The following is a 13,218-nucleotide window of genomic DNA, read 5'->3' on the forward strand; positions in this document are numbered from 1 at the left end:
TGGCACATCTGCTGATGTTCCATGGCTAAAAGCCAATCTCCATTTGAAGCATGTTTTTTTCCAACTTGACAATGCAATACTGTAACTTCTTTCTGAGGCTGCAGGGATTACTTTTCCCATCACATAGAGAAGCTATTGGATCCAAACCAATTCCTAAGAAAGAAAGAAGGTCTGAGCTTAAGTTTCCAGTCTCAGGACCCAGCACTTCCATCTTTTCTTTTGGCTGCCAGGAACATATGTGCAATTCAATCTTCACTCCTGTTATTAAGAAACATTGCTTGGCCAGCATATACATCTCTTGATTAAGGGGAAAACTCCCTAAATTTTGTCACTCTCTATCTATGCAAAGTGCAATTGCAAGTGCATCCATAAGCAAGATAATTTATTGCCACAAGAGAAAACATTAAAAAAAAAATCCCTGCCCAATACTAACATTAATATCAGAGTTTAATTTATAAATAATTAAAATGGGGCAATGGGTAAAGGAGACTTAGATAATTCACAATCACAAAGTTGCAAAGTTCCTGACAAATCTTTTAAAGAGGAAGGAAAATTATTCAGCACATGCCCAAAGTCAAGTTTAAAGAAAATTTCTCAAAGGAAAACATTCAGATGAGTAATCTGCATATTTAATTCACTATTATTTTTAGATCAGTCTGCCTAGGATTGAAGCCGTGTACTTTTTTACACATCCAAAGAACACTTTATTCCAATCAGTGCAAGAATTGATCTCCCAAAGCTTTCTCAGGATCAGCTTTGCACGGGCCCTTTATTCTTTCTATCAGGATGAGCTGATAGAATCTACCTGAGCCTCTCAATTTGGATATGGGAATAGCTGTAAAGTATGAATCCTGGATTAAGGAGTAATGTTAGTTTATCCTTGTGGGAAAATGCAAGAAAGTTCAACGGCATAGGACCTTCAAGAAAGGCCATCCAGACTTCAAAATACAATACAAATAGGAGCATCCCCATTAACATACTGGAGTGCATGTTCTGTGCATGCCTACATACATATCAAAACTTCCTCCTTGTTTTGCATCGAAGATATAAAATCTATAGAGAAACTTCACAATGCTTTTTACAGCAGCTCCACATTTTACATTTTTATATAGTTCATCTAACGATAAAATCTCTTGGAAAATATAGCAAATTCCCTGTGGTGTGTTACTCTCTGTGTTTGTATGTGTATGAGGGTTTCAGGGTGCTTGTTTGTGGGGGTACAAAGGGGATTAGGCCTTAGGGTTTAGGAATGACAGATCCTCCTAGTGACACAACTGGGTCATCTACCATGTAGACCAACAGCAAATCTGGGCAGTTTCCTTGACACCTTGTTCTTAAATGAGGGACTTATAAATGAAATGAAAGGCAGATAAGAAAAGTGCAGCGATGGGAGAAAAATAGCAAGGAGAAATCTTAAAAGCATTTGTGGAGAACACGATATAGAGGTAGAGCACGTGTAGAGAGTGCTGGTAGAGAGGGGCTGTTAGCCACTGTTCAGCTGTGCCAATAGTCCATGTTGGCAAAAATCTTTTTTTCCTAGATTCCATGAGTTCTTTCATTTCAGTTTAGGACAGTGCTGAACAGCCACATGCTTCGCGAGCTTCGCGTGCGCATGTGCCATCCGCATTAACATGCAGTTTCTCCCCATGCGCTAGGCACACAACCACACCATCTGCACATGTGCACAGCTTTCACGCGCTTCCCCACCATGTGCTGCACACGCAATCACACCATCTGTGCATGCGCACAGCTTTTGCACACACACACACCACTGTGCTCCGTATGCACAATTGCACAATCTGCACATGCGCATGTTTTGCACATGCAATGCACATGCATGAATGCCATCTGCGCATACGCATGCTGCACACCAGTACTCTCGCACTCATGTGCAAACATGCACACATGCAGGAGAGCTCTGAAGACCAGCTGGGCCCCCTGAATTGCACGCATGTGCACCAGAAGCCCGAACACTAACTGGGGTGCACACACATGTGCAGCTGCAAGTGAGTTGGGCGACAGCTCATGTGTCTGGAAAAATGGCTCTGCGTGCCACTTCCAGCATGCATGTCATAGGTTCACCATCAGGGGTCTAGGATCTGGGCAAGGATCTTCTTTCTCTTATCCATGGAGGAAATATTTAATGTATTATTAGCAAGGGGAAAGTAGAAGAGAAAATTGAAAGGCATGAGAAATCTAAGTGGATCCCACATTCTTGTATTTTATTCTCTGCACTCCCTTTAATTTTTAAAATATGACTGCTTTGCACATGCATTCACTATGCTTTTAATGTCAACTCCAATGTATCATTCTCATGTGCCTTGGGGAGAAAAGATAGAGAGGAAGTGAAAGGAACAATGCGGTGGGATGGTCAGCGATGGACTGTCGGCCTGACCATTTTCAGTCTTTGAAGTGGAACTTCTTTGCTCAGCACATCCCTAGAGAGCTGTGCCTGGCAGCTCTGAGTAAAAAGAGCAATAAGTGAACCCTTCGGGAAGGAATGGCAAGGATGGACACGTTCAATTAATGAATTTCTAAATATTGTGCTTGGAAAAGAGAGAACTGAGTGAAATATGATCCTCTGATGAAGGAACTTGCTTTTTTATTTTGAACACTGCACTTCAATAATTTACTCATGGTTTTTTAGCTAATGGAGAGAAGAGTTGAGAAGCCTCTATTACCCCACTCTGTTCAAATGTTTAAAGAAATGAAACCACCCTGAAAGTGCCCCAGCATCAAGAGAAAAATAAGCCAGGCTCTCCTGGATGAAATCTTTTATTTTGCTGGCTGTAAAAGCCCACCCGAGTTGGAACTGTTATATTTCAAAGCAAGCAGATTATTCCACTAAACCGCTCCCATCAGGGTGTGTCTTGGCAGACTATGCATTGGATAATGCAACAGAGCACACCCTCTGAGGACTATAAATGGAGCCAGGCAACACTGCAGATGCTAGCTTCTTCACGCTAGACCAAGCCGAGTAACAGTCTTGCATCTGAACTTTCTTTCACGATGTCACACTATTATCAAAGCTCCTCTTCTTCTTATGGTGGTGGTGGCGGCGGTGGTTCTGGCCGTGTTGCTTCTGTCCGCCATGGGCCATCCAGTATCCATGGGGGAGCTGGTGGCCGTGTATCTGCCTCTTCAGCTAGGTTTGTATCTTCTGGTTCAGGATATGGAGGCGGTTATGGATATGGAAGTGGCTTAGGAGGTGGTTGTGCTATTGGATATGGTTCTGTAGGTGGTCTTGGCTACGGAAATTACTTTGGTAGTAGTGGAGGCTATGGTGGTGGAGTTGGTGGAGGCTATGGTTGTGGAGTTGGTGGAGGCTATGGTGGTGGAGTTGGTGGAGGCTATGGTGGTGGTCTTGAGTTTGTGGTTGGTGGTGGTGGTGGTGGTGATGGAGGCCTTCTGACTGGAAATGAGAAGATCACCATGCAAAATCTCAATGACCGCTTGGCAAATTACTTGGATAAGGTGCGAGCCCTAGAGGAGGCTAACACTGAGTTAGAGATCAAGATCCGAGACTGGCATCAAAAGCAGGCACCCTCTAGCCCAGCCAAGGACTACAGCCATTATTACAAGATAATTTCGGATCTCCGTGACAAGGTAGGATCCTGAACAAGGAATTACATTGAGGTTAACAGATCAAGTTTTGAAAGTTTCCTCCTCCTCCTCCATACTTTTATCCCTTATTCTAAAGTGCATTATTCTTTTATTCTGGATGATAACTCTAAAAAATTAGATCAAACAAAGATCTTTGTATGTATGTATATGTATGTCTCTTTCCCTCCCTCCCTCTCTGTACGTCTCTGTGTGTGTGCTCATGTGTACACATACACACATAGAGATACACATATATTGTATTGCTTTTCTGTAATTTCCTCAGGCTGTTAAAATAATACATATTAAGAAAAGACAATGATTAAACTAGAGCACTGTATTTATATCATCTCTATTTGTTGTTTGGTAGCAATTCAGATTTGCACCAGAATGGATCCCATTTCTCCCAAATGTTAATGATTGATGCTACTTTTTGCACCATTCAAGACAAAGAAATTATGGTTCTTGCCTTCTCTGTTTTGCCTAAGGACAAAATTCCACTAAACACAATGCAACCCTCCCTGATGTAAAAAGTCAGCACTTTTGTTATTTAGCCCCCATACAGGTCTTTGCTGTGTGAAGAAATAGCTAAACCTGTTATTGTTCATCGTCAATCACTATTTCTATGACATGTTCTTTCCATTTAGAAAAGAGAGAACTGGGCAATATTGGGTATAATGAATCTACTAGAAACAAACATGAATATTCCTATTTTTTACTGACTTCCTTAGAATCAAAGTGGTAAGAATTTGGGAAGAATTCTGGGAATTGACATCCAGATAGCTTAAAGTTTAAGAAGCACTGATCTAAAGGATATAGATCTCTGATCTTTTTCATATCACTCTGTTATAGTAGGGTAGATGAAGCATGAAATGTTGATATGTAACTCACAAAATTAATATTTGTCTTTAAAATGTTATTTCATTCTGTTCCCACTATTAAATCCATATTAGATTTTAATGTAGAAACCATACTTGTTATCTTCTAGATCCAAGAAAAAAAAATTATAGGACCAAGACCATAATAGATGTATAGCATAAATATGTAATAAACTACATGTAAAAAAAAAATCAATGTACAATATATATAAGAGATGACTTTATCAACCAGGAAGGACACGTTTAGATAATATATTTATATTAACTAAGCTACAGTGCCAGGTAATCATAGTATAATACATTTCAAGGTTACCTAAAGGATTGCTTAAGTTCTTACCAAGAGCAGAATCCTATCCAATATGTATATCTGGATGACTGGAAGTGATGCTGAGGAATATTCTAGTCAGTTCCTCAGCACTACCTAAATTATTCCAGTCATGCTTTTCTATTTTTTTAATTTCATTTTAATATTTAGGATTGACTTGTTGCTTATGTAAGTATATTGGTACAGTATAAAGAACTCCTCTTAGCTGTATGTCAAGAAAAAACTGGCAGACAGTTGTTATGAAAGGCTTCATATAGTAATGATGATGGGGCAAAGGAAAGATAGCTTCCACTGGCTGACTGAATATGATTCCTGGGCAATCCCATAATGCATTGCAAAACCAGATTATACCATCCTAAAACTTTCAGTTATCCATGAAGACTGGCTAGTATTCCTTGGAAAAATCCTAGATGTCGGCCCTTAGAGATAGTCCAGATCATGAAACTTGCTGCATAAAAAGCCTAAAACTATACTTTATTGATATAAGTTATAATAACAGAATCTTGCAAGTCTGCTGATGTTTTATCTCCCTTCTGTCTTATAATGGAATGATGTTTTAACACATGCTTCAACACTTTCTGCTGTCTTAACAATTTCTGACCATCTTCTCCAAAGCCATCTAGAGGCCTTCTACACTAGACAATTAAAGGAGAAAGTGTATACAAATTGCCCTCCACTTGTTTTAATGACTAAGCCAAAGCATCTTCAAGGACTAAAAATTCTTCCTATATTCATTTTTTCCCCGTCTTCTCTCTTCTTTGGTAGATTCATGATGCTACAATTGATAATTCTAGGACTATTTTGGAGATTGATAATGCTAGACTGGCTGCTGATGACTTCAGACTGAAGTGAGTTTTTTCATTGTTTGTTTTTCTATTCCTCAAGGACTCTTTCTGAGCTGAAGAAAGGAAGAAAAAGATAATGGAATTTTTCAGATAAAAGTGAACCAGTTCCACATTAAAACTGTATATACAAGTCTATGTCTCTATTAGTTAGCCCTATACAATGCTGGAATAGATACTAGCAGGTTGGTGGCCTTGAGCAAACAATGATGGATAAGCAGAAAAAGAGAGAAAAGGCTTGCTCATTGTCAGTTGTGTGAAAAAAGCACAGCAATAACAGCCAAGAAAAATGGCAAGGTGGGAATGTCATGAAGAGGCTCTTGAAAAGAACATTGGCCCTCAAACCTAAAATATGTAACAATTAATGATTCTGGATGAGCTTAAAAGATAAACAGAACAAAAGTAAGATAGCTTCTCATCCACTGTCAAAAATAAGGGGGGGGAAGAGTACAAATAGAAATGCTAATTGGTATATAGCATGCACATGCTGAGTTATATGTATGATGCAAATTTAATAACTTAAATGGTAGTTGAAACTATTTCACCTTAATGGGTCAAATGTGAGGTGATTTGTATGTCTGCTAAGTATGCTATCCAAGTTCCAACTGCTGATCAGCAGTTTCACAACCTTCAAAATTGAATCACACTGGGTAGGCCCTCAAATATAATATCGTATTTTGTAAAGTAGGTACATGACTCCTTAAAGGAAAAAAAAAAAACGTTCTAATGAAGACATGGAGAAAAAATGGAAAAATGTTTGAAAAGGTGTACGTTTCAATACATAGAGATAGCAAAAATTATGAAAGACTATTTAGTTACAAGGTGTTTTGTTCCTATTTGGAATCCTTTAACCTTTTTCTTGGTGTGTTCTCAGGTATGAGAATGAGCTGCATCTCCGCCAGGGAGTTGAGAGTGACATCAATGGTCTGCGCAGAGTCCTGGATGAACTAACTCTGTTTAAATCTGACATGGAAATGCAAATCGAAGAGAAGAAGGAAGATCTGGCCTATCTCAAGAAGAACCATGAGGAGGTGAGTAATGGGGAAAGGAAAATGGAGAAGACCAAGGCGGACACATTGAGAAGACAGTATAAAATTATCCATCACCATTCATAGGTAGACTCCTATTGTTTTATGAGTTCTATATTTAAAAAGTTGATCAGCAGATGGTGGATGGCTGCATTTTAAAAAAGCTGGATGGGGCCAAGACAAAAATATAGGATAGGATAGGAACTAAAACAGAAATGAAATCTGATTGGTATTTTCAAATTATTGATTCAACACAGTCAGTAAGATAACAATTTTGGAAGAATTCTGGGATGACACTCTAGAGGAGGCCACACATTGCACTGAGCTAAAGATCAGTCATCTTTATACAAATAGAGGTTGTGCCTCTTCCAAATGGTACCAGGTTCCATCTTATGGTAAGATGGCATCTATGTGGATTGCTGGAAGAGGCTGTTGGAAGCCAGCGTCCACATAAATGTACAGCCTGCCTGTCATTTCTCTCCAAAACAAATTTTCTTCCCTGGGAAAGATTGAGGAGGAGGAAATTTGAATATTGTTATTTTCTTTTTATAGAGCTGGAACTAGGAAACCAGCTCTTGATGGCTACTAGAGATACCAGTTGCCTTTTAAGCCTAACAAAAATGTATAAAACAACAATCAATGGTGTTGTTACTGTTGCTCATCAGAAGATTATTCTAAGTATTAAAGTCTTCAGGGACACAACTACTGCTTGCAGATAACAGAAAAGCGGTACCATATAGAGAGAAAACTAATTGTCTGCCTTTTTTTTTTTTTTTTTGCCTCCCAAAGTTAATGAAAGAATTCAGTACTCAGCTAACTGGAAAGGTCAGTGTTGAGATGGATGCTGCACCTGGAGTTGATCTCACCAAAATTTTGGCTGACATGAGAGAACAATATGAACAAATGGCTGAGAGGAACCGCAAAGATGCTGAGGCCTGGTTCTTTACTAAGGTACACTGCCTTTCCAGAAATTGTTTGTCTTTTCACAACATCCTGGGATTTTCATTCAAAAGGTTCTTCATGCTACTTATAAAAAAATACAGAACATTCTTCCCTCTCCTTTTTTCCTGTAAAAAAAAATTAAAAAGTATAAGTAATGGGGAAATTCAGGTTATCCTCTTCTATATAGTATTCCAGATATGTTTTGGGTTACAGCTTCAATGTAACATTTAAGGAATGAAAAATATTTCTATATCCCTGTACAAACATGTTTCAGATTGTACTGTAAGTCTGTGAATGTTCCTAATTATGTATATTTGATCTACTAGGAATTAATTAGACATTTACTAGTCAAAGCCTTGCAACATTACTCAGCATATTTGATTTGATTTTAATTCTTCCTGCACCCAGACCGAAGAACTGAATCGTGAAGTTGCTACCCACACTGAACAACTACAGACAAGTAAGACTGAGATTTCAGAACTAAGACGTACAATACAGAGTTTGGAGATTGAACTGCAATCACAGCTTAGCATGGTATGTTGCTTTGCTCAAATTTTAAATGAGAATAAATCAGATTAAGAAGTAATTTTGTAGCTTTTAGTTTTTCATTTCCAAACAAGAAGTTTAAAAAAAATTCAGCTATCCATTGAAATTCACAATTCTCTGAATTTTACAATGCAAAATTTAAAATGGGGTGTGTGTGGGTATACACACCTACACACACACACATATATAAATTTAAAAAAATATTTGTATTTCTGAAATAATGTAACAAATAATGTTAGGATAAATATGCTAAAAATGCATACACATTTTATTATGAATTTTAAAAGCAAACATCTCAACTGAGTATTGAAATGAGATGATCCTAATGGAAAAACAGGAAATTGAAAGAAATTTAGTAGGTTTAGAAAAATTGAGGGAAATGAAATTGCAAGATTTATCATCCTTCAATGGGTAAAGATATCTGTCCATTTTTTTAAAAAAAACCTAGCCTTTTAAGCATTCCAGGTTAGATGGAAATAATTGCAACATTGCAAGATACAGTAGTACTATCCATCCCCATTTCATAACCCTACTAGTACCAATAAGTATTATTCAAGTTCTTAGAACTGGAATCCAGCTGCTTTATGATGGAGATCAGATTCTGCAACTTAATGTTGGTTATTGTTCAGATTGCTAGATCTTTTTATTTTTCTTCCTTATTAGAAAGCTGGCTTGGAAACCAGTTTAGCAGAGACAGAAGGACGGTATTGTGCTCAGCTAGCACAAATCCAGAACCTGATCACAAATGTAGAAGAACAGCTGGCTGAGTTAAGAAATGACATGGAACGTCAGAATCATGAATACAGGATGCTAATGGATATCAAAACACGGCTGGAACAGGAGATTGCCACTTACCGAAACCTGTTGGAGGGTCAAGACTCAAAGTATGTAATTGAGTCACAATTAAAACAACTTAGTAATGTAAAACGATTTCTTGAATTTAGTGAGGTTTTCAATTGCTCAACTTGGTTGACTGTGGAAACAATACTCTTGGTCTGCAGCTAATAGTACACTTGAGAAAAATGCCTCCTTGAATTCCTTTCCTGGACAATTATTTATCCAAATAAAATTGAAAATTTAATGTGTAATCATACATAAAACTATAAAAGATCAAGTGACTATTGAAAGCAGACATTTTTTCCAGAATTTAATACCAGTAAATTATACCTTATTCACATAAAATTTACATAACTTGGACAATAGATTCTTTTTCAAAAAGTTTAGAGTTTGCTTGCAAACAGCTGAAAGACTGCCATTGTTGGCATTTTTACATAGTATGAATTCATACTTATTTTGTTTAATGGCTAATCCAGGACTGCCTTTGTCCTATCCCATCACAACTCCCGTTTCTTCTTTTTTCCTTACAGACTCCCAGGCTGGTCTCCAAAAGATGGTAAGAAAAACTTTAGTTAAAGTCAGAAATATTTGGGTGATAGAAAGATTCAAAGGAGTGCTTCACATTGACTATAGTCTGGGTGAAACTTTCCTTGGAAGTTGCATTGCAAGTATTTGGCAACTTCTTTGCAGGAGCCTATTCTAATTAACTTTGGTTCTTGAATAAAGGGTTCACAACAATGCAAAACTCCTTGTCGAGTAAAATTGTGTTGCCTCCTTGCTGATGTATTATGAAATACTCAGGGCTCTCATTGAAGTCATGAAAATGTGTCAAGATTTAGAGTATACTCTTTGGCAATCTTACATCTCATTAATTCCAAGTAGTTTTTTGTACTTAGAAGACAAGTAACATGGTAAAAATGATCCATAGATTACTATGACTTTATCCATACAACATTGTAAACCAAATCAGGCAGAGTTAGCAGTTGCATTTGCACAAAGTGCTAAGCTTGGTTGGTATTCATCTTAGTTAAAGGAATAGGTACAATTCAGGGTACACACACACAAACACAGGATTATACTATTGGACTATTAACTGTCAGTAGGAAATTGTTCTTTCTGAACTGAAACACCCTGTTTAGGTAATGAGAAACACCCCAAAGACTGAATGGGAATGGCCATGGGCAACTTTCATTACAGTATGCAAGAGACTGAGGCCTTCTACTATTTATTTACATCAGCTTTCTATCTTTACAACAGCAACCTATGGAGGAAGCAGCACAATCAACTACAGTAGTGGTGGCAGCGGCAGTGGTGGTGGTGGTGCCATCAGTGGCAGCGGCTACAGCAGTGGTGGCAGTAGCGTCACTACCAGCAAAGTGCGTTCTGGAAACTTCTGAATCTCCTGAAAAGTGCATTCACCTATTGGATGGGCTTCCTTCCTTAAAGACCAAGCAGTTTCAGCACCGCCACAGAATCTTTCTTTTTGCAGAAGTATGCCTCGGCTTGGCTACTTTCTTCACAGTGACCGCTTTCCAGCTTTGCCTGACTCATCTTAGCCAATTCTCATTCTATATTGCTCATCATAATAAAAATCCTCTTTGGGCTTGATTTTGCAAATAAAAATGGCTTTGCCTCGTTCTTGTTTGCTCCACAGGTGTTTACCACTCTTCAAAGTTTGACATAGGCATATTTGTTGGATAGAAAACTGTCTCTGGAAAAAACAGCAAGCAAACAAACAAAAAAACACATGGAAAGAACTTCCCTTTAGGGAAGTCATGATCTTCAAAAATTTGCTTCATTGCTTCATGCTTCAGTTTTCATATTCAAGTTTTTAAATTTTGATTAAAGGTATCGGAAGAAATATTCATCAGATCCAATGGAAAAGGTGAATGTGCATTCTGGAGTGACCATGTGATTATGCCACATTACATAGCCATCTGCTCATTCAGGAAACTCTAGAGAAATTTAGAAGTGTTCCTGCAAGAAGTCTGCTAGAAAGACACTATGCTTTTTAAAGGTTAAACAAATTTGGTAAAACATATCTAGTCCATTGAAGTAAAAAAGCTAAAGGTTCCCCAGCACATGCATGCTAATCATTTCCGGTTCTAGGGTCGGTGCTCATCTCCGCTTCTAAGCCGAAGAGCCAATGCTATCCGAAGATGTTTCCGTGGTCATGTGGCCAGCATGACTAAACGCCAAAGGCACACCAAGCGCTGTTACTTTCCCACCAAAGGTGGTCCCTATTTTTCTACTTGCATTTTTTATGTGCTTTTGAACTGCTAGGTTGGCAGAAGCTGGGACAAGTAATGGGAGCTCAGTCCATTATGCGGTGCTAGGGATTTGAACCGCTGAACTGCCAACCTTCTGATCGACAAGCTCAGTGTCTTAGCCACTGAGTCACTGCGTCCCCCATCTAGTCCATTACAAGCATTTTAAAAATAATAATAATAATTCCTGCCTCTGTGATTTTGTTATTGTTGAATACTAATCAATACTACTGTTGATTAGTATTCATCCCACCACTGGTTCTTTGGGGTGGGTGTGGGGAGGCAATATTCTGCTTCAAGAGACATTTGAGGCAAAACTCTTTTTGCTCCTTATGTCTATTCTATTCTATTCCCTTTTTGAGGTCAGAGTCTGAATCCAGAGAAATTCAAGGCAATAACTGTGTAAAACATTAAAATATTTTCAACACTTGATCTGGTTTTCTCTGCATTTTCCTCTTATAGTTGGGATATTTTTCATAGATGGTTCCTTTAAAAAGTGTAAATGGGAAGTAGAGATCCTCAAATAAAAGAATACCAAAAGTCAACGATCATTGTAAAAACATGGGTGGGTGAATAGTTTTATTTGTTTTGTAGAATGAAATAGAAAGCAAGCACACTGCATTAAAACATAGTAAGAAAATAAATATTGTTGAAAGGTCAAAAGAAGATTAATGAACTTTTAAATAGATGGATACAGCAGAAAGCAATTCCCAATTTGCCCTGAATCTTTCATGATTCATTTTTTTTCCTTTTTTGATTGAACAGACTTTGTCTGAGACCACATAGGATCTCCTTTTCTAGCTTACACCCCTTCATATTCAAGCTACACGGTTGCTCTGAGATATAGGGGGGTGCTCACCTAGCACCCATCCACAGCTAGATAATAGATTACAACAAAAGGCAACATGTCATGAATTATTTCTTGTGATGTCATTTGACTGATACTATATAGGCTCCCTCAATAGGAGATATTTCTGAGTATAAGCCCAGCTTTTCAAGTGAAGGAATCAACATTGGGATCTTCATCCTTGTTGAAGATGCTGAGAATCTTGGTAAGGAAACATTTCTGTAAGGATGACCCAACGGGACACAGGTTGTCTCAGAGGAATTAAGTTTAACAGCAGAGATCCAAGTCTATCCATATTTGCTCAGAGTGTCTTCTCCTATACATTGGTCCTTTGCCATCTTGGCGGGGAGGAGAGAGGGCAGCAGGAATCTCGCTTCTAGATCAAGCACTGTGATGTCATCACCCATCCTCTATTCTGCTCCTGTAGGCCATAGAAGCATCCGTGGAAATAAAGGAGATGAAAACTAGCATTCTGTTTTGCAGCTCACCAGGTTTATATTACATTTTTGCTTTCAGGATTTATCTGGCATTCAAATCGGGTGGCAGACACCTTGGTGGATGTCTGTAAAACTCTGGCTGCTGATCCCTATCTTAAAGGCAAATAAATTTTAATATGAATGTAGAATACTATGAAGACCTCTGTTCTGATGAAACTTTGGCAGGGAAAGTTGGGAATATCAATAGCTGAATTTCTTTTTTATATGAAGCCTCCCATTATGCAAATTTTATTGATACAGATGTGATCTCATACAACCTCACAAACAAGGTACTGCCTAAATTGTGAGAAAGCAACTTATTAGGCTATCTTTACAGTTTGGGAACAAAGTGAGAATGTTTTCTACAAATTGCATCCAAATCTTTACCTCTAGAAATTGTTTTGAGTTGTTTGTGTCTGTTGTGGTATGAAAGAGAGAACAGTTCTATGGATTGAAAGACTCTTTACAGGGAACCTTTATGGCCAAATACGTAGATTATTATAGATATTTTCTACACGATTGAAAAATATTGACTCAGACTCCTAAGAGTCTGATATGAATATTCTGATATCTATTTATCCATCCATCCATCCACCCACCCATCTATCCTAGATTGCATAATAATATCAC

At 38.0% G+C, this 13,218-nt stretch overlaps 1 protein-coding gene across 1 annotated transcript; it reads left to right on the forward strand.

Moving 5' to 3' along the window:
- The first annotated feature begins 2,635 nt into the window (after positions 1-2,635).
- LOC117665015 (keratin, type I cytoskeletal 19-like) lies at positions 2,636-10,621 on the forward strand. The gene is made up of 8 exons (XM_060691832.2): positions 2,636-3,606; positions 5,569-5,651; positions 6,520-6,676; positions 7,463-7,624; positions 8,024-8,149; positions 8,825-9,045; positions 9,529-9,554; positions 10,256-10,621. The coding sequence occupies exons 1-8, from the start codon at positions 3,010-3,012 to the stop codon at positions 10,393-10,395; spliced, it is 1,512 nt and encodes a 503-aa protein (XP_060547815.2). The 5' UTR covers positions 2,636-3,009; the 3' UTR covers positions 10,396-10,621.
- The last annotated feature ends 2,597 nt before the right edge of the window (positions 10,622-13,218 follow it).

Source organism: Pantherophis guttatus, chromosome 4, assembly GCF_059756535.1.
Source record: "Pantherophis guttatus breed Tessera chromosome 4, ASM5975653v1, whole genome shotgun sequence".
In the NCBI taxonomy this organism is placed as follows: Eukaryota; Metazoa; Chordata; class Lepidosauria; order Squamata; family Colubridae; genus Pantherophis; species Pantherophis guttatus.

Bases quoted from the DNA above. Each gene is read 5' to 3' on its own strand.
- LOC117665015 (XM_060691832.2), top strand. From the start codon at position 3,010: ATGTCACACTATTATCAAAGCTCCTCTTCTTCTTATGGTGGTGGTGGC. The intron at 9,046-9,528 runs GTATGTAATTGA...TTTTCCTTACAG, and splicing joins TTGGAGGGTCAAGACTCAAA to ACTCCCAGGCTGGTCTCCAA. The intron at 9,555-10,255 runs GTAAGAAAAACT...TCTTTACAACAG, and splicing joins AGGCTGGTCTCCAAAAGATG to CAACCTATGGAGGAAGCAGC.